General features: G+C 35.4%; 2 protein-coding genes across 2 annotated transcripts in view; both read left to right on the forward strand.

Moving 5' to 3' along the window:
- Nucleotides 1-21,970, forward strand: part of LOC135116764 (lachesin-like) — a 95,041-nt gene that overhangs the window by 2,920 nt on the left and 70,151 nt on the right. The window lies entirely within an intron of this gene.
- On the forward strand, nucleotides 422-1,275 carry LOC135116765 (uncharacterized). The gene is made up of 2 exons (XM_064034320.1): nucleotides 422-696; nucleotides 1,052-1,275. The coding sequence occupies exons 1-2, from the start codon at nucleotides 505-507 to the stop codon at nucleotides 1,190-1,192; spliced, it is 333 nt and encodes a 110-aa protein (XP_063890390.1). The 5' UTR covers nucleotides 422-504; the 3' UTR covers nucleotides 1,193-1,275.

Consider the following 21,970-nt stretch of genomic DNA (forward strand, 5'->3'; position numbering starts at 1 on the left):
ATCCTGTTTTTGAACGACACAGTTTCGGCGGAATAAATCAACGATTTTCATCATCATAATAGCAAATACAAGTACTGCGTTAATTATTTATAAACATATTTTTATAAAACTGTTACTTATTATGATATAGAAGATGTTACGTTAATTAAATAGCGCAATGGGCGTCGATTATTGGAACTCCAGGACAAATTTACATTCATAAGCCGAGCTCTAAAATTTCTTCTTTCTTTCTTCAGTGAGAAGAAACAACCCATACTTCATAATAATAACAGAGAGATTTGAGTACATACATTCCATACCACAATGTCAACTCTTCCTTATCTAATACCTGATCGATAAGATGCAACCTATCTGTCTGATAAAATGATTCACAAACTTATCTCCGGTATCATTTTATCTCAATTGTGCAATAGAACAAGAAATATAAATTCTTCAGAAAAAATCTTGAACAACATAGTCTTATTAAACCTTTGTTTGAACAAGTTGTTTTTGAAAATTTCCAAAATGTCGGTAATTTCACATGTTTTGCTACTTTTGGTGTTGTGTGTCGCGCTTTATAAGGCTGAAGACCTTTTGTTGGGGTCTAGTGCCAATGCACAGTTGGGATACCAGGAGACTGTCAAGCTAGGATCTGTTCCTCTCAAGACGAGAACCAAGAACGTGTTCTATAATTCGAATAACACTAGGATTATTAAGGTGAGTATTTTTTTTTTATCTCATGTATTTTGTTTCTGATTTTATTGGCCAGTTAAATCAGGTGTTATTTATTGGTTCGTATAATCAACCCAAAAATTATATAGTGACAATAAGGTAGTAAATAAGACCGTTATCTACACTTATAAATGAATAGTTAGTTATCATAGTCTCTTTCTTTAATACTTTACCCTCTGATTATGTCATAGATATGCATTACCTATTTTCTGTAGGATATTATACTCAATGAATGGCACATTAATACATCTAACCAGAGAATGCTCAACTTCCGCAACTTACGATGTCTCTATTGCGTAGTAAAAACCCAATATTCATTTCTCATTAATCGTAATTCCAGGCTATATCAGCGATCGACATCGACAAGTCGAAGACCAAGCCCGCGGTGACCGCGGGAGGCGTCGGCTCTTCCTTCGTCAACGTGCGCTTCAAGAGCGAGAAGGGAGTCGGACTCAACTACCTCGTGCAGATATTTGTATAAGTGTATATCTTGAGGTTGATGGCATCGGCGAGATTAATACTGAATGTGGAAAGATTTTGTTAAATAAATGATGCAATTCATAATTGTAATTTTATTAGTTGATGATAATTTTGATGAGCAGTAATGGATAGTAAGGTCGAAGGTTGTTTGTGTTCAAAATACAGTTAATTAAATAACACTATTTAAAAGAATTCATAAAATGAAAGAGATTTTTTTAATTAGGTACGCATTGCACGTGATTCATCAATAATGCAGGATATTTCCCAGATAAAACGTTATTAATGAGTTGGCTGATTAAAATTCCAATAAATAACAATATGGCAGCGTTTAATGAGTGCGTGTAAAGTATGCAAATGCAAGGTATATGGGACTACGCTCACATATTGGTCACGGGGCAGCGATGCGTGTGTGTAGGCCGGGAGCTGGGGAGTTAACTTTATGTTTTCATCGTATGAAAAATCGCAAAAATTAAACTCTGCAAAGGTCTGACGGTATTCAGAAAGTGGAAGCGAGACAACAAGCTGCGAAAGGGTTCTTAAGACCATTGCCAATAATTAATTAATGGACTCTTTTAAATAAAAGTAATTCGTACGTCAGTAAATAAAGGTACATAGTTTTACTGGACCTCCGAGTCAAAAGGAACGCATTAAAATAAGTTGAATCTACATTTCAAAATTCAAAAACATAAATACTAAAATTCAACTGTAAATAACGTCTGTAGCCAGTTCCAGTTAGACAGAAAAGTTAAGTTAAGCAAGCCAGCTGTTCGACCGCAGAACTAAGTATCAGTCTGTTACGACTCCGCTATTTACAAAGATCATTAATTTCACTTACTCCGCCAACTTACGGATAAGAAGCCGCCGACATAGTTCGTTCTTCTATTTAAGTTTGTGCATAATGTAGCTTTATAACTTATGTGGTGACAGATAAATACTTCGTGGATATAATTTAAGTTACATACACACGAATAATTTGTGAAAAAAATTGTTATTACAGTAAAGAACTAACTAACTAACTTTTGGCCCTCTTTTTACACATATTGTATATGCAAAAGTGAGTTTGATTGTATTGCTTTCACGCTAAAACGGCTTAGCAATGGCATGGACATAGGTGGTTCCCCTGAGTCAGAGATATAAAGTTACTTCTTTTCCGGGTGTGGGACCTGAGATGGAATCGCGGGTGTTATCTACTTTGGAGTACGTGTAAGTAATGACTGTGTACATTTATTTAATTTATTGATACATACATCCGTCAAAATATTTTTGGGAAATGACAAAAAGACAGTTTTACCTTTTTTAATGAATTATTATAAACATTATGTGGTAATCTTAGGCTTAAAACATGCCTACCTGTACCCAAAAACTATCAAAGGCAAAATGCCATCCACTGTCCAGCAGTCGAGCTCCCGCGCTAACGTGTTGACTCTGGCCCCGTTGAATATGCAGTGCACTGGGCGTACCCTAAACTCTTGTAAGCCTTTGTTTGGGCCCGATATTGGATCCCGACGTTTATCGGCCACTTTGATACACTCCCTAAAATATTCATGTTGTTTATACGCGGGGCCATGCGTTCGTTACCTATACGTGATGAGTTTCGCACGGTACTCCGTAGTTGGGAGGTGATTAACATACTTTTTGATCGTAGTTTGTTTTGATTAAGAAACGATGTGGAGTTTTGTCATTTAAATATGGAGGATGTGGTTTACAGTAGCTTGGTAGGCCACTGATGAGCTTTAAATATAATCATCAACATCAGATTTTCGCTCACTCTTATAATGCACTCGTTATGACATAGACGGTCATTCATTTACGCACTGGTCACACTAAGCGTTGAATTTTACGATCGCTCGACTCGTTCTTAACTTAGCCACGAGCACAACTAAACTATAATAATTATCAACAATTAACAAGAAGTATAGTAACTTAGCAAGTTCTAAAGTCGCGTCTTGGTGACACGAACAAAGTAGGGTTGTAGTCGGATGCGGCGACATTAGGACGCAATCAAACGCTCGTTAACGCCCAGTAATTGCTCGCTGGACTGCTGACTAATATTCTCAAGTCAGACAGGTACTGGATGTACCAAATGTTTAGTGTCTGGGAACGTGATGTCGAGTTATGAGAGATGTTTGGGTAGCATACATTGATGTACTGCTTATGGACTTTAGGTCCATCAAAGTGGAGCGAAGTGAAGTTTTTTACACATCCTATTGAATTTCGTTTTTCATACATCTCGTCTCCACCCACTCACATGTCCTTGAGTAAAGCAGTATCATTGGTAAGAACTATACACATCAACAGTTATAATACTCCTTCACTTCTTGTCCGAATATACTTAGTTTACGTTTACGTACAGGTATAGGTACTGGGTAGGTCATCATCCTCCGAGCCTTTTTACTGGGTAGGTACTTCTTTAAAAAAGTAAATTATTAAATTTAACTTCAAAGGAATACTTTTCAATTGACTTTGACTACATTTATTGTTAGGTAAATACTGCGTGATTTTCATTTGTTTACCAGCACAGACTTCAAAGTTTCACCTACAAGCATTAGCTAACGCATATTAACCTATTACGTAACACCATGATGTGAGACGCATCCTTAGGTATAAAGTCTTGCATATTACATCTAAATACCTATTAGTCAGAAGGGTTGGCGCTAGAGGAACTTAGCAACTACTTTAGAACTTAGGCCTTGCAAACCGACACTTTGCCGCGACGCTCTGTGCGGCTTTGAATAACTTATGTTGCTTCTAAAGTTTATCTCGTATTTGGCTTATTTTTAATTCACAATGGAAAATGTGTGCCTAAAACAGCTGAAGTTTTAGCTAAGCCGTGATATTTCACTTTTGCTAAAGATGAAGTAAATTAGTTTAGCCGAAGTACTTTTTCAGATATGTACTTTGTAAAATGTCATAGCCATTTCAATGCACACCAAAAATATAGGAACAGAGAGAAAGGTATATTTTATAGTCCTAATCTTCTTTAAAAAATGTATTTGAAAAAGGTAGGATACAGTTTTAAAATAATAGGTTGGGTCAAGATAAGAAAATTTAAAAAAACCCCCGACCCAAAAAAGTATGCAATAATTATGACAAAAGGTTAAAAACGCTAAACCCTATAAAAAGCAAAAAATAACTTTTAACACTACGTAAACTAAATTTTGTCGTGTCGGGGGACCGCTCTAATTCATTACTTTAGATACGTGTTTTTTTTTTTTAAACTAATGTTGTAATTAGGTAGGTATCATTTGATTTATGTAAGTATTCATGAAGGTAAAAAGCGGTCCCCCGACACGTCAAAATTTAGTTTACGTAGTGTTAAAAGTTATTTTTGCTTTTATAGGGTTTAGCGTTTTAACCTTTTGTCATAATTATTGCATACTTTTTTGGGTCGGGGGTTTTTTTAAATTTATAATTTAATTTTATTTCATGCTTTTTAAAGGAGCTCCTTAATTTTTCCTTCTTTTATTTAATTTATTTTATCTTAAGATGAGGTCGCTATATGCGATCTCGGCCAAAGAAAGCTGTTTAACAATCCTCATGACAAACTGGCTCTGGGAGAATTGAACAGATTGAGAAACAATAAAGATTAACCTTTGGACATTCTAGATTTTCAGCAAAAATATAAATCGGTTTATCCGTTTCATTCCGGCATTCCAGGGTTTCATCCGCCACATCCCATATGCAGCATTAGGTTCTCGTCAATCAGAAACATGAAGAGAACTCGTCAAGACAAATTCAACGAGCCCAAACTCGATGGGTTTACTAAAAGGCAGTTCAGGGTTACGTCTCCTACCTTCGTGCCCTAACAGCAGACCAGCTCAGTGGTTCCAAAAGACATTAGTGTTTCAAATTTCAGATCCCACATATACTTGCAAGTAAACTGAGCGTGTAACATTCCTATGACATCTAGCAAACGAGCTGATGACCTTGAAGACCTGAACCGATTTCCACCAAACATAGCTAAGAACACTCCCGACTGACATACCTTTTAAACAAAAAAAACCGCATTACAATCGGATCATCCGTTTGGGAGCTACGATGCCACATACACACACACACACACACACACACACACACACACACAGACACGTCAAACTTATAACACCCCGTCGTTTTTGCGTCGGGGGTTAAAAATACTATTTAACGACCTGCGAGTAGCCGGATAAAAAGCAGTTATTTCAAAAATAAACACTGAAATTACCTAACAAAACAAGCTAAGCTTTTCACACAAAAACAGACTGTTTCAAAAATCCTAAACAGCACGTAACAGCAAGTTCCGTGTTACACAATCAAGCTAGCTTCCTAATACCATAAGACTGGAGCAGTTCTCTACCAGTCACGTATTCGTTTTACTGCCGCCTCAGCTGGTCTCGCGGCCAATTGCAAAAAAACCAAGTCATTTAATATTTCATCGGAGCTCCAAGCATTTCATGAGGGAATCAATATATTTTAAATTCTAATTCTGTTCAATACTCAAAGAGTCTTTTACAGCAGCAATCGATTCTGTTGAATATAAAGTGGGCCGGTTACCGCTGGGCCGCGCTCATTTTCTTGTTGAGAATTTTAATGTTTCATTGTGTTTACGTGTTCGCATATGTGCTGTTTTGTTTGATTTGATCCCGATTTTTTCGGGATTTTAATCGATTTTGATACCTTGATTTGGTTCTTTATTATTTGGCTTGAAAAATTTGCCTTAGATACAAAGCGTAGAAGCCAACCAAAAGCAAGTGAAATACAATCAATTTAGACTAGAAACCCACGCACCAAAACAAAGCCAAAACAAATAGTATCAATAACAAGTTGAACCAATTGTTTAAATAGGAATATAGTGTTGAACATTACAGTAATCGCCTGGGGACAAATTGTTCATATTTTCACGGGAACACATTGCCCGGGAATATAACCGGATTGCCGGTAATGAGGATTGTGGCGCGCGTGCATTAAGGACCAGTGGAACTACGGCATTAACAATTATAATCCCTGTTCAGTATGCTTATAGTGTGATTAAGCATGCTTATGTTATTGCAGATGATAATAAACCAAGCTTTGTGCTATATTTCGTTATGTTGTATGCAGATAATCATTTGGTGGATACGGATCATAATTCAAATTCACACAAAATGTGTTACAATTAATATTTTATATTTGCATTTCCCAATCGTAATGTAATTATTATAAATTCATATTTCGAATATATTCAGAAAACCTTAGAACAATCAAAAACGCTATCCGGAGGTGATTGTAGTACAAGCATTTTTGCCCAGAAAACAGAAAAAAGTCATAACATAATATCCAATCGTCAAAAGTTACCTGGAGTTTTCTGACTTTAAAAAACAACTTAATAAATTGTAAACAATAAATGAATAAAATAAACAATTGAAAAATAAGTCAACAGTTAAAAGAAAATAGCAACTAAATAAAATCTCTCAACCATATAAGTCAAAAAGCTTAATTTACTTGATCAAATAAAATATGAACGTTATAATCGATGTTACAATCAACAGCGCAGTGAAACGAGTCGCCGCCAATTCGCCAACAGCGCTCACTTTATTCCATTCGAGTCGAGCTCGTCACTTTTATTCCGCACTTTGGCTTCCACCTCAATTCAGCCACTCTCGTCTTTCCCTGCATCTGAATTTACTGAATTACAACCGCAAACCAAATTCAATTCTAACCCATCACCATAAGGTACAAATTACAACTACACAAATTCTATCTGCAATGTTTTTACTTTTCATTGCGACGGAATATGATGCAGAAATGTAAGATGTAAGGACAATTGAGTGGGGGAGGGGTGCGCGAATGTGTAGTGCGTCTTTGTCTCGACCGGGGATTTTTTCAAATACCTACGTAGTGCTCTTTTTGACGTTAGCTGGAAGGTTTCAAAGCTGATCCCGCGAGTTGCAATCCCGTGTAATTTCAGCTGCCTTAAGGCGGATCTTGTGGTATTGGAATATTCTAGAATAATGAAGCGTTAAACATAAGGCATTTTTAAAGCCGTAGACATAGAGCTCGCAACGCTACTTTTTTTCCACCTCCAGGGAGACTCATATTTCTCGTTCTTATGTGAAATGTAAGTGTTATGTGATATTTGTTTCAATTTACGTTCGAACGAATGTATTTTGCAATGAAATAATGTCCCTCTGAGTTCAGTAAAATAATATGGCTTTTAAAGAAGAAACTTTAGGGGTGACGTTAAAATTGATTCAATTGCAAGAAAACAACTAGACACATTATAGCGAAACTTCTGCTGAGTACCTAAAATATGCCAACAAACTCCATTTTAGTTTATTTTTTTTAACATTTAGCTAGAAGTATCCACACTTGTTTAGCTTTCACTTGCGTATCGAAAGCACTGGATAAAATAAAAAAAGCACAGCCCAACCAAAAAAATGAGCCCAAACTAAAAAAACCGAACCTACCTCAAAAAGAAGCAACCCGCCGGAGCTTATTTCATGTTTCCTGACAAGACAATGGAAAATTTGACACCTGAATCTGAAACAATGTTTCGACGGCACTCGCAGCCTCCAGGGATTTCAATATCGCTTTTCAGTAACAGCCGGGAGGGTCTTGTGATATGAAACGAGACGAAGCCTCCTTGTGTGGCAGCCCATATTTACCCGTATATGTAATTATGGGAAAATGTATTTTTTGGTCCCTTTTGTACGGGAAATTTGAGTTGTTTTGTCATTTATTTTGTCAATAGCGGTTTCTTTTCTTGTCTTGTTTATTTTGTACGTTTTGGTTTACGTTAAGTAATTAGAATAATGCGGAATTGTCCTATTTATAGATAATTCTGGCAGACAAAATCAAACACTCCAATCTGTGTTAGGTAAGTGTAAACTCAAAAAGCAAAAAAATACTGAAACAAAATCTTAGCCAATGTTTATTTTTTAATAAACATTGGCCATAATGCTAACAAGTTCTGAACATAACTTCAATCACTTAAAAACACTCAAACTGTCAATAAAATTAAAAATCACGATCACATCTAATTCAAAACAAGCAATCTGAATCACAAAAAAAGTTAAACAAATGTCTAGAAACAATAAAGATTTTGCTTATAATATTCGTTGTAATACAAGGCATCAGTTTATAGTATCATAAGTCGTGTGTAAACATATCGCGAAGTCGTTCGGGGATTAGTATTATATTGTGTTCGGAGCGAGGGCGCCGTAAACACGGGATTTGTCATCAAAACTTTATTTATTGCTTGTCTATTATTATTGCTTATGACTTGAGATTATGTTATTTCTTGAAACTGGTCCTTTGGGTGTCAGCTTATTGAGTTTGCTTGTTTTAGTTGATCGTGCGGTTTGACCTTGAGTTCTTGAGCTTCTTAGGTTGTTTATGTCTGGCCTTTTTATTTTATTTCTGTACTACATTATCCTTTTCAACTTTGAACTACAGCAGTACAGTTTGTTTCTTTGTTTTATAATGTACACCATCATTAAAATGCACATGAAAAAATACTGGTTCAAAACTTCGTTAAAAATATCATTTCACCGTCTCCTTAGTTTCAACAAAATTGTAACGTACATTTTTTTTCTATTTGTGATACTGCTCGAACTTACAAAAAGGTAAGGTAAAAGTGAGCAAAGTCTGCGCCAGTTCAAACGGGCCCTTCATTCCGTATTCGCGCACGCACCGGGCGTAACGTCTCTGCTCTGCTAATATTTAAACTGCACCTCCCACTTCTAAGTATTTATGTGTATGTGCCTTACGTATGTGCCTCCTACCTACACGAGCTGATTTCTTTATTACCTTCTTGGCTTTATGTACGAGTATTTTTATATCCTTCAAGCTACTTCCATCAAATTTTAAGTGCTTTGCTAGAAAACTATATCATTCTATATTTTTTTACATAGAATTATCGCTAAAACTTATAACACACGTATTTCTACTATCATTGATTTCAAATTAAGTTGAGCATTCGTGACGTCAGCAACAATGCACGTGAGTCTGCACTCAGTTCGACAGCATTACGACGGACAAGTGCTAAGAATCTTCTTTGTTACCGGCCACAATATACCAGCTCAAAGAAATTGTATGAAAGTATTTCCTTTGCGAGCCGGCCGCTTCTGAGCGCTCACGTGAAATTGTAAAATATTGCAAAACGCTATACCCGATGGTGGATTATTGCGGTAACGAGAAATTTCCAACTGACATCGTCGGCGGATGCACGTACACCGATCTCGATGCACTTAGTACTGGCAACTTTCCCCTCGGTATTAGAAGATCTTTTTATAAAACCAACGCGCAAACAGAAAAGAATTTTATTACTGAAATCTAAAGTCTATAATCGTATTGAAGATTTTGATCTCACTGTTTAAGTGACTTCTGGAGAAAAGGTCGTAAGATCTGATTCGATGATAAACGAAAATAAAACTTATGTGTAAGATGATAGGTTTGCGGTTTTAAGTAAAATAGAAGAGTTTATATTCGGTCAGGATGAGGAAGAGACGATAGCATTTGTAGACTAAACTGCGGGATGGCAGGCAAGACTGAATGCGATGTAAGTAAAGGAATTCTTTTTATTTTTCAATTAAGTCTAATGAAATCTACGGGGCGGTACGTTGGTATAGCGGATGTTACAGCTCGATAGTTTGATTTAATAACTTTCCAATTTGTGAGATTCTTTAAAGACTTTTTATCGGAAGAATTTTTAATTATACTTTATGATTCTTCGTCTATATTAAATTATTGTTCGTAGAGACTTGTCGTTGTGAGGACCTTTGTTCTTTTCAATCAGTTTTATGTGGAGAAATAGTTCCTGGTCCAGTTTTATTGTTACAGTATTATTTGAGGGTTCTTTTGTACCGAACGAAGAGTGATAAAGTTTCTTAGAATTTATTTTTGAAGTGGATTTGTTCTATTCTGCGATCTTTATTGATTTTTGAGTATTACGAAAGAGTGATTTGAGTTTCATTTCAATCATAGTTCTATCATTTTTGATGCTTGGGAAATTATTATTATACCTGCCTTTGAAACTCTTTTCAGCAGTATAAAAAAAATTAATATTAAAATGCCAAAATGAAACCCCAGATTAAAACCTGCAATGTTGGAAGTTTGCTGGAGTACAAAATGTTAGATATTCATCACACTTACATACAACCGGGACTAAAACGTAAAACGTACGTAAATAAAGAAATTAAAACACTGCTTGATTTTTACAAAACAAACAAACAGTTTAGAAAACGTCCAGCACTAACCACTACTATGACACAAAGTCTTAACAAAAGAACACGAGACCGTTCACAGTTGAGCGTCACCGGTTACTCAACGCGCATACACCTTTTCTTCCATAAATACCTATTTTATTTCGCTCACATTTTAAAGAACTGCAATTTATAGCAGTAACTGCTGCTGCTAATACTATTTAAAGTCAAAGTGAGCGTGTAAAAGCAGTAATTAGTTGCTAGTGTTTACATTAACTGTAAAAGCCGTGTACCTACAGTTTCCTACATTTTCTTCTGCGGAATAGTTGAAAGAATTAAAGGATGGATAAATACGCTATGTAGCGGAGTTTCGTATTTCATTTTTGTGTTATAAAATGTTCGTAGTATTTGTACATGATTTTGTTAAGTTTTATAGTGAAGTGGAGCTTTAGTTGTAATTTTGATGTAAGTGTAATTTTAATGCTGAAAATATGTACTTCATACGTTGGAAAAATTGTAAAAGTTAAGTTTCCGTAAATCCGGCCAGTCACCCGAATAAGGAATTCACAGCCAAGTTAACACTTCTGGAAACGTTAAACCAATTCTTAAACAGCATATCAGAAAAGTATTATAACTATTTATCTTCAACTTCACAAATCTAAACTAACAAGTAATCGATATCAATAAATCGATTTATCACGTACACTATAACAAATCGCTACCATGAATCATTAACGTAATCTGGCATACAAAGAAACGTACAGTCAGTAAAATTGAAAGCAATACGTTACGAAGTTTTAGAGTGCAGAGCGGGAGGTGATTTGTCCCGGCAAATGGCCGAGACGAGATTAACTGCCGCCGCGCGCCGATAGATGGCGCTGTCCACCGGCGCTAGTAAGACGGCCCTTTTGATGAATGTAATGACGGAATTAGATCGTGATACAATTATTTATTAGGGGATTTCCTGCTGTAGTTTGACATTTGATCAGGAAAATATAGTTATCAATAGGTATTTTGATGAGATATTAGGATGATCATCATCATCGATTCATCAATCATTCATCAATGATCATAATTGCATTAATGAGTCGGCAAAGCAATCATGAAAACAAAACCTAGAGAGTAGAGACAAAATCCTCATTAGGCACCTTAACGCCTGTTAATAAATTTATTAGATGATCTAGTCAAAAATCACTAAAAGCCACCTGCAACCGTTCACCAAACATTCCGCGACCACCCCATTTTCCATTTAAAATAAGTTGCTCAAGAAAGTCGTGAACTACTTTTCCTATTACCACTTTATCTCAGACACAGGTCATGCAGATAACCGAGACCCAAATCTCAGTAAGGTAATCGAGGAAATACGAACCGCTAAACTATCTCAAAGTTAACTTCATAAATCAATCGGCTGTTTCCTAAAACTCGTTTAACTTGCTCTCAACCTTGCAGCTGTTTTAATCGCTGCACGGATTAAGATATTTAAATAATAGATGGACTTTACTTTTTTGGGGGACTGTGTTTATGTTAATGTACTTTTCGGCAGATGGTGAAATTTAAATACTCTGGTCTTATATAATTAAATTGGGAATGACCTTCAAAAGATAGCTAATACTTAAGTGCTATCAGAGTGTACTCCTCCAGTCATAGACTTACCCAGAGAATCTCAAAAAGAATTTAAAGCTTTTGTTTTTACAATCATATTGAAACACCTCCTACTCTAATAAAATACTTAAAACTAATAAACTGCAGTAGAGGCAACAACATAAATGGTCTATTACCTTCTTTGTTTTTTAACCAAAAAATTGGTCCTATTGCTATACTTGGTCCTTTAGTATGATAAGCGCTCAGAATCTCGTACGATATCGCCTTTCAAGAGCCTCGTTATATGGTCGTTGGTTCGTCAAAATGCACCTTTGATTTTTACTTTATAGTTCTGTTAAGAATAAAATCCACAATTCTCCTGCAATCGGCTTATGAATACATACAGTTCCACATATGCATAAAAGTGCAATATTCAGAATATTCAGTATCCATTGCTGCTTAACCGTGGCAGGCGTTTGCCATAAATCTAACTAAGCGCGCAACGAAAGATACCGCGCCAAGTGAGACGATTAATTTGCAATTCGAAGTCGAAGGATTTTTGTACGAGAAGTACTTCGCTTGGTTAATTACATAGTTCTTTAGAATTACTTCCATTGGGGCTGGGAAAAGGATTCATAATTTTATTTTTATTTCTTGTATTAAAGTGTTTTTTATTGGTATTTTTGTAATTCTTGTTGGCTATAGTAGCTATAGAAATTCTGTTACAAATACTGAGCCGGATAATATTCTGAATTTATATTTTTGGTTTGAATGTCATGTTTTGGGTGAAACATTGTCTGAAAATGAAAAGCGTAAAGGAAGGTAATATAGAATTTTCAGTTCTTTTTAATGTATTTTTCATAAAGACAGCCATTACACAATGAAATACTGATCGTTGAGGTGATCATTATTTTAAAGTATGTATGTAATTAATATTGAAACTTCCATCATCATCAACTCAGCATCAACGGGTAATAAGTAGCTGATTGCAATTTATTACAGTTTATTACACTCGAGTATCGTATCAAAATGTAAAATGAACAAAACGATTTCATATTCATTAGTCACGCAATGTACGATATTATTGTAAAATATTGCATCGGTAATGAATATCAAATATTTTGCAAATTATTTGTGAAGATTTATTGAAAAATTAAAATATAGTAACGTGAATATCAGTTCAAATAAAATATCGCTTATGACGTAATTCACCTGATTAACCCATTTTAATGTTCAAAATATCGATCGTTGAAACCCAACGATCGCATTATTCATACTACGGTATGCACGAAATAGCTCGTAGGCCGTAGCGCTACGGCGTAGCCGCGTAGCATGTACGTAGCAATCAAAATTCTGTACGTAGCGGGGCGATTTCACATCGTTCAGTGGGCGCTCGCGGACGCAACTGAAATTAATTATTAGCTGGATTGCTTGTTCCCTAGAAGAGTTTTTTGAAAAAGCAATTGCTGGTTCCAATCTCTTTTAATAGCTATCAATAGACAGAATATTACATAGGCCAAAAACTAATGCAATGTTCTGTTAGAAAAAACAATTTTAGAATTTTTATGTAAATATGTTTAATTTAAATCAATCCACACGTCAACAGCACGTATATACATTAACAACCACGAAACTGATAACCTAAAATCCATAATGGTCAATAAATAATTAATTTCCAATTACAATTTCACATCCCTTATTAACCTCAAATATAAACACACTTAACGGTCCGGTTATTGCCATAAATTGTAATAAAACGTTTAATAATGTATGGAATTTGTAAGGTCGGCTGGCAATTACGTGATATAATTGGGTCAGGTCCGAGTGCCCCCGGCTAATAGCTTAGCCTAAATCAATTGAACTTGCCTGATAATTGTGACGAAGCAAGCCTTAATGGAATCTTTGCTAATCCAATTCTTCAATTTGCATTCGTCTTAAGTGTGAGAGTGGACTCATTTGATAAGATCCACTTTGATCTTGGGATCTCAGTTTTGGGATATCGAAAGAAATTGTTCGGAAATCATATGAAGTTAATAAAGTTAATTGTGTCAATTTCTTTGAAAGTATTATTAATTAAGTAATAAAAATAAACTTCTGTAGTCTATAACAATTATACAAAATTGAAAGGCAAACGGTAATTGTTTACATTTGGTTTAGGTTAAATGCACCTTTTCCAAATAAACGGCAAACAAACTAAGCAACAATAATGCAATATTTATAAAATTCTCAAAACATAAGTCATCCTACGCAACCAAAAACAAATTGCAACAAAAGCACAACCATTCACAACTGAAACTCACAGCTTGCTCTTAACTGAAACACAAAAACGGTCTAATTTGACGCCGACAGTAAACCCATGAATCCACAATGGCTGGATCCGATAGAAGAAACAGTAACGTAACGTCCCGACAACAAAGAGGCATTCAAACCGATCTCCGTCTTAGTTAAGAGGCCGACACTCGAAACGCGTTCGTCAATGCACACTCGAGTTATTGCTTTTGCAACGAGCGCTTCCCAAAACCTCTACTAGAATATACCGTCATTTTTACCAACACTAACTTTTATCATAAAAATTCAACATACATTACTGCTTGAATATGGAACAGCTAAAATTGTGGACCGTACAAAAGCAGCAATGGATGGTCGTGCAAGTGGAATGGTCGTGTTAAATGAAGCGCACGGATCGCCTGACGGCGGGCCATCGTGAGAGGTGCACAGTGTAAGTGCAGAGATGCATTATGCAGTCGGCGAGTCGATGGAATTACTGCAGTTGGGGCAGCATCATCGTAAACTTAGTTCTGTTTCGCTAATGTTTAGAGATGGTTTAACCGACTGTTAGCAACTTTGACAGCGGGGTTAACTAGTATTGTGCTCGGCTTGGACGTATTGATTGTAGCGGCTAAATACGGCTTTGTGTCTGTTATCCTATTTGTATTGTATTGTTTGTAAATTCCAAAATTAATTTATCGTCGGCGTTGAAATTATGAGAAAATTAACGTACGAGAAAGTCGTGAAACAATATCGAAGAAATCGTAACAGATAATTAAAATTTTATTTCATGTATGATACTCCGTCAGTCGTGGTGGCCTAGTGGGTAAAGGACCAACCTTTCGAGTATGAGGGTGTGGGTTCGATTCCAGGGTCAGGCAAGTACCAATGCAACTTTTCTAAGTTTGTATGTACTTTCTAAGTATACTTAGACACCAATGGCTGATAAAAAGGTGAAGGAAAACATCTTGAGGAAACCTGGACTATAAAGTCTGAAATCACCAACCCGCATTGAGCAAGCGTGGTGATTAATGCTCAAACCTTCTCCATGTGGAGGCCTGTGCCCAGCAGTGGGACGGTAAAAAAGGCTGTAACAGTATGATACTCCGAGACTAGACGAAAGAATTATTTCAGTATCCAATTAACGTCCACAGAAAAATACTTCAAAAACCTTTTATAAAACGTCTAGTTATTGGAAATGATTCCACATCTTTTTATAACTTTTTAAAGTAAAAATGAGTGCTCTGATAAAAGTTCCTTATTATAAAAATTTGCTGAATAAAAATGCATTGCTTACAGAGTCAGGGAATAGTTTGTTTTATTGCAAGAATACACAAAGCCTTGTTCAATTGATAGCCGTTATTTCTCAATGGCGTTTACAATCTGCGCGGGAAAATGAACAGCTGACACTATGAGTTCTTTTGTTTTTAAGAAAAATGCTAATGCCTCATTTGTTTTTTGTTGCGGACGACTTTTCTGGAACGTTGAACTAGGTGCTGTGATTAATACTTTTTAAATTGTATTTCTAGTCTTATGTTTCAGTGTCATGGTTTTGAATTAACTTTTTGTTACATTATTTTACTATTCACTTTTACGCCAGCTTTGATAATAAACTTTTAACTCAAAGTTAGTACCTCAGTCCGATCGGGTCCGATCCTATAGTTATTGGCAAAAAAGTCGAACTTCCAATAAGCAATTATTACTTTGTTCGTACAAAACTGAGTGATAGCCCCAAAACGGTCGACCACAATCAAGCTACAGCGTCTACTAAATCGGTTTGTTCTTGTTAATCCTGGAGCAGCATGTTTCGAGCTCATTAAGCATTAAATTTAAACGCTGCAGCGGCTGCATACATCACGCTGTTTCGCCTGATGCGTTGCACCAATACTGCTCGGTAAAGCGATAACAACTGCCGGTTGTGTAGAGGTGGATGAAGTACATTGCGTGTTGAGTTTGGTGGTGATTTTACTAAAGGAGTTAGGGTGTTTTTGTGTCTTTTTGTACATATTATGTTGGCTTTAATGACCAATATGTTCTTAAGAAGAAAACTTAACATGTTGATTAAATGATCGTCCTGCAGGTTTTGAATGACTTTACTCTTACAAATATATTACAGAAAAAATGACGTGCTCACTAGCCAGTGAACTGAGTAGTTTATTATCATAAATACTTCAGTTTTAGTTATTCAATTTAGTTCTTTTTTTCTATTTATATTGAACACAAAATCAGCGGCAATCACTATACAAAAAAATACACATTGATTAACGACGTAACTTTTATACGTACCATTAATTGACCCGTTGACCAAGCAATGTATTCCAACCGTTCTATCAGTCGATTATCTCACATCTCATAGTACCGGCATCAGGTAATGCCAGTGATTCATAGCGCGGTGGACGGCAGCTCTCGACTCATCAATATCGGAAAACGGCAGCGTTTGATACCTCTCGTTATTACACCATGGACCAGAGATGGGGGATAATCTTTTGTCAATGGCTTTAACTTGGATTGTTGGTTTGTATGTGATTCAGTTGATGATATTTAAGGAAATAAGAATTATGTTTCCTATAATTACAGTAATTTTTATTATCATTCAATTTTTGTGCACTTGAAAATAAGCTATTTGGGTTAAAAAGTTGTATGATTAATGTATGCGCAGGGAAGTAGATCGACGAATTCAGGATTTTTAAATTATATTACCTATGCATTTTCAAAAGTCCCGAATCTATACGATACTCAAAGATTTCTTGTTTTAAAGAGTCGACATTAGTGTGATCTCTCGAGATCAATTGTTTTCTTTTGTGTAGATAGTGCAAGTACAATAAATATTGCAAGTGGACCACCACTTGCAATATTAATAATATTAGTACCAACTAATATTAACCAGCTAAGACCTATGAGATTATAATAATTTTAAGTATTAGTCCCAATAAACACATAAATACCGCAGTCATTATTCCAGGATATAATAAATGTGGCAGTATCATGCGAATTCAGTGTGTCGTGATTATGGCCACACTAATCTGTTTGGGTTTAGCGAAAATTTGATAATTACCGTCTGCTTCATATGATTTAGGTACGCAGCGTAATTGGACTTCGCTTAATTATCTCTGCTACCTAGTTAACATAAGATTTGTGATTGCGAATGGACATGGACACTCAATGGTTTTGATAGCATTTATATTTGGCAATTATATACCATTTAATTATACCCTAGGTCTCATAATTCCATGTGCTGAAAAATGCCATTGATATCATATTAAATACTGGTAGGTATATAAAACCTAGGTAGTTTACCGATATTCGTTCAAAATCTTTTTCGACCTAACCTACTTATTTCTTTTCATAACAGTAAGTCTGACACCAGTCTAACCAAGGGGTATCGGGTTGAGGAGGTCAGGTAGGCAGTCGCTTCTTGTAAAGCACTGGTACTCAGCTGAATCCGGTTAGACTGGAAGCCGACCCCAACATAGTTGGGAAAAGGCTTGGAGGATGATGACCTACTTATTTCCTTTTAAAATTTCCTCATAACTGGTTCAGTTCTTTTGTTCATAAACAAACTCAAATTCCAAACTCCTATTTGAGATAATATTGGATTTACGGGAACACACAGTACCTATATAAGCGAAGTTTCCAGTCCTGTGCCTTTCAAATATAGGGAGGCTGTATTTGCGATGGCTGACAGGACGAAGGCTTTTGATACCGAGATCGTTACACTCGATATGTTAGGTTATACTGGACTAGTTTGCTTTCAGGGTTTGCTTGTAAGACAGATTTGTAAATAATGGCATAGAGTTAATTTACCTCTAGTTAGGACATGATGTTATATCAACGCTTGTGTCAAACGTATCAGGATACTTAGTGTGAAAATATACAGCCAAATAATGTACAGTACAAATATTTTAATATTTATTTATATGTATGTCTCCACCAGACCACGGGACTATAGAGTCCCGAATTTTTGGGAGGCGAACGTGGGAGCGAAGCCTACACGCTGAAGCCCTTTTGGGACAACTTTGATGGAATGGTGACACAAATTTTATATTATTTATAGTAACAGCAGATTATTCTTGGTTCTCTTTTGGTACATAACAATTAGCATAATTATTTGTCTTTTCTAAATACTTTCCTAAGTCTACAACCTGCATAATTATATAAAAAAAAACTTCTTACAAAATCACCAGTATATCACGAACTAATCACCCATAACTCAACGAATAGGAGTTTAAGAGAATGCGATGACCGCGCATGCGCCGTGCAGTTAACCTGAGCTAATGTTTGGCACCCCTGACCTGCCTCGTCGGCTCATTATTACCCCCACTTACTTTGTCAGACATATGGCTGCATCGGAGGATAGTAATCGGAAGTGTTTGACCACCTGATTATGTGGGATCTTTATAAATTTTTATCAACCTAAAAACCAAACCAAACCAAAGTCATCTAATCTGACTTCAATTTTATTCTTCCTTTATCTATGTATGTATCTTCTCCTAATCTATATCTATATCTGTATATACTTACATAATAAACAGGAAACATTTGACTGTCTGTTTGTACCCTAAATGCTACTGAACCGATTTGAAAAAAATCTTTCACTGATGAGGATCAACACTATGCCTGATTAACATAGGTAAGTTATAGGTAACAGGGGTAAAACTGCTGGTACAAACTAGTATGTTATAATAAGGCTTTAAATTAAACAGCTATAAATACCCGCCTTTAATGGGCCACTCATGGACCTATATTGTTAACTAATTAACCCATAAAAAAATAAACTATAGCGAACAAATCAACGTTCACACACGATTTGGCCCACAAAATTACAAGTTAAGTCATAACATCGTTAGCGAAACAACGGTAATATGAAACATGATTGGTTTCTCTGCTCCAAATATAACGCCCACACTCAAGTTAAATTTAATTTTAACCTTGAAACACGTAATTGTTATTAGTAATTGCTGGTGGGCAATTTTAACTAATGACGTAATCACTGCTTGTTTGTTTGATACTGGTAATTGAAATTAAACTTGTAATTATAAAAATGATCTTGATATACTATATGTCAAAGTCATATTTTCAATAGAGGTAAAGGACATATAAGTTTAATGTTTAAAAATAAATTTAAATGTCATATGACCTGACATGATATTGTCCTTGATAGTTCGGCAATTTAGTCACTACTGAGAGCTCCCGAGCTTACGTATATACAGACAAAATGCATGTATATTTACACACACAAGCATACCTTACCCATTATCATGAAATAAAATATCGACAATCAGTTGAGTTCTGAATTATAATTCTGAATCTTATTCCAGGAAATTATGAAACCAATACCTATCTAAAGGTACACAAATAGATAAGTGTAAACAGTGAATCTGAAACACACCTGAAGCAACATACAAATAAGCAAATAGTATACATAGTTGTATAAGTTCAATATTAATCAAGTCGTCTCAATCATGCTAAGTGATTTACTATCTAAAATCGTTAGATTAATCTCGCGCGAACTAATCCAGTCGCTTAATTACGCTCCTGTGAAATGTAGACCACATAACGTCTAGACAGGACAGAATTTCAAGTTTTTGTGATGTTCGGGTTGGAGATAATTTAAGTTCAAGTGATAAGAGAGATTTATTGGCGAATATTTTATGTGGTAATGTGTCATATTTTTGCGAAGAAAAATTGTTATGAATTAAGTGTGTAATTATATTTTAAAAGAATTTCGATTAAATATAAAAACCGTTTCCTTTTATTGGTGTTTATTTAAGCAATATCGTGTCTTTCTGAATGTCCTGTTCCCGAAGTTCTCGTTTTTTAAGAGTTTTGATATAAGATAACACTAACGCTTGCAAAAAGAGCCAGCTGGGCTCAAATAGCCTTCTGAAAACTCAACAATTATATTTTTTGCTAATGCATTTCAATAATTAGTAGCTACAATAAGTGAATAAATATAAATACCAATGACAAGTCTAAAAGTTATAAAGTCTATGCGGCTATCAATCAAGTACAGTGTACGATAGAATCGGTAAATACATAATTATAGTTTTCAAATAGCGAGCTATCACGTATAGAAAAGTAAACTGATTGGCTTACGAAATGAATGAGATTTATTTATAAATGTTAGGCTTTGGACAGGTAGGCTAGGTGAAGGGTAAATAGTAAAAGCTTTTAAAGATTTAAGAAAATAAATCTAGCCTAAAATCTAACCTTATGAATGTATTTTTGCACAAATTGATCATTCAGTATTTGGTTTGATGTCATAAAAAATGGATATGATCCTATCAAATACCTTAGAAAACTTCACATCAAAATATTTTCACATTTTGTCAAAAAACAAAAGGCAAAAAATTCAGGCGAAATTTTTCGGACCGTCAAAAATTCGCGACACGAAAGTGGTTCCGTAGTTTAGAGTCATCGGCGTTCCGTCGGCGCACAACAAAAACGTTTCGGAAACACAATGGCCTGTTGTAGCCACCGATTGGCAATATTATTGAATTTTAGCGCGGAATTGAATTCGCTGGGCTCCAGCCTCGCTACTCGTTGTAGCTTATGTAAAGATACTTGTGTGCTCGAGTGTACTGGCTATTTGCGACATCGCGTGGTACCTTTCAAGGGGTACTGTAGTTCCAAAAAAGAGGTATTTGAAATGTAAGACCTGTTACACCTCGGTAGGCGTTCAAACAGTTTTTATGTCTATTCAACTAAACTTTAGTCAGGTTTTCGCCTAAAATTTATGTCAATTTTTCATACTAAATCTTCAAATGAGATAATTCGGCTATGCAAAAGCACTTTTATCAATTTCAAGCAAAATTTTCTTAGAGATTTATCTACCTTAGTATCATTTTCTTCTAAGAAATACTACTTAGTGGCTAAGCTCGCAGTGTTTTATGGCTCAGGTAGTTTATGCCTAAAACGCAAGACTCTTGAGAAATTAGTGCGGACTGTGCTTGTAGATATAACGAGTACCTTCTACCTCTAGATTTAAATTTTCATTGAAATCTTATAAACCAAATTATAACCCTTTTGATTTTGAACATAATGTAGGGATTGCGAGAATAATGTAATTCGCAATTTATCAGTCAATTTTAAAAATTTGCAGCTATCCAAAAGATGACACTGCTTCCTGAAAAATAAACATCTTCTCTACTTTTATACATTTCACGATGTTTCAAATAACAATATTTGTCCTTAAACAAAGCACGATAAAGCGGTATCATTTAAAAACTATTCCTAATGAACTCACGCAAAGAACTTCCAACAAAAATCTCACATTTCTCCCTTCATTCTCAGGCACACAATTTCATATTTAATTCAAAATGTAAAAGATCATGTTCATGGAGTTTTTTGTATTATAAACAGGGCAGCGAGTGCAGACGAGTGCGCGTGACAACAATGTGCAAGTGTGTTCGCGCCTAAAAACTTGCATCATAGTGATTCTGTGTAGTGAAGACGTGTGTGTAGGCCGAAAGCCGAAACCGAATGAAAGCTGCTGTGGATGATTGTGTATCTGAGAAAACACACGGGGTTATAATAAACTCTTACTGAATCAGAATATTCTCATATTCAGTAGGTACTGTTGAAGTTTTGACATGTTTAACTATAGGTAATAATATTATGTTACATGGTTACAAACAAACAAAATACAAGCGACTTGTAGTCTTAACATCATAAAGACAGACAGCGATACATACCTATACATATGTATGTAATCATAACTTTGAACTGGCTTTACTTATAAAATTATTAGTACAAATTGAGCTGAAATGATG

Source organism: Helicoverpa armigera, chromosome 4, assembly GCF_030705265.1.
Source record: "Helicoverpa armigera isolate CAAS_96S chromosome 4, ASM3070526v1, whole genome shotgun sequence".
NCBI classification, from domain to species: domain Eukaryota; kingdom Metazoa; phylum Arthropoda; class Insecta; order Lepidoptera; family Noctuidae; genus Helicoverpa; species Helicoverpa armigera.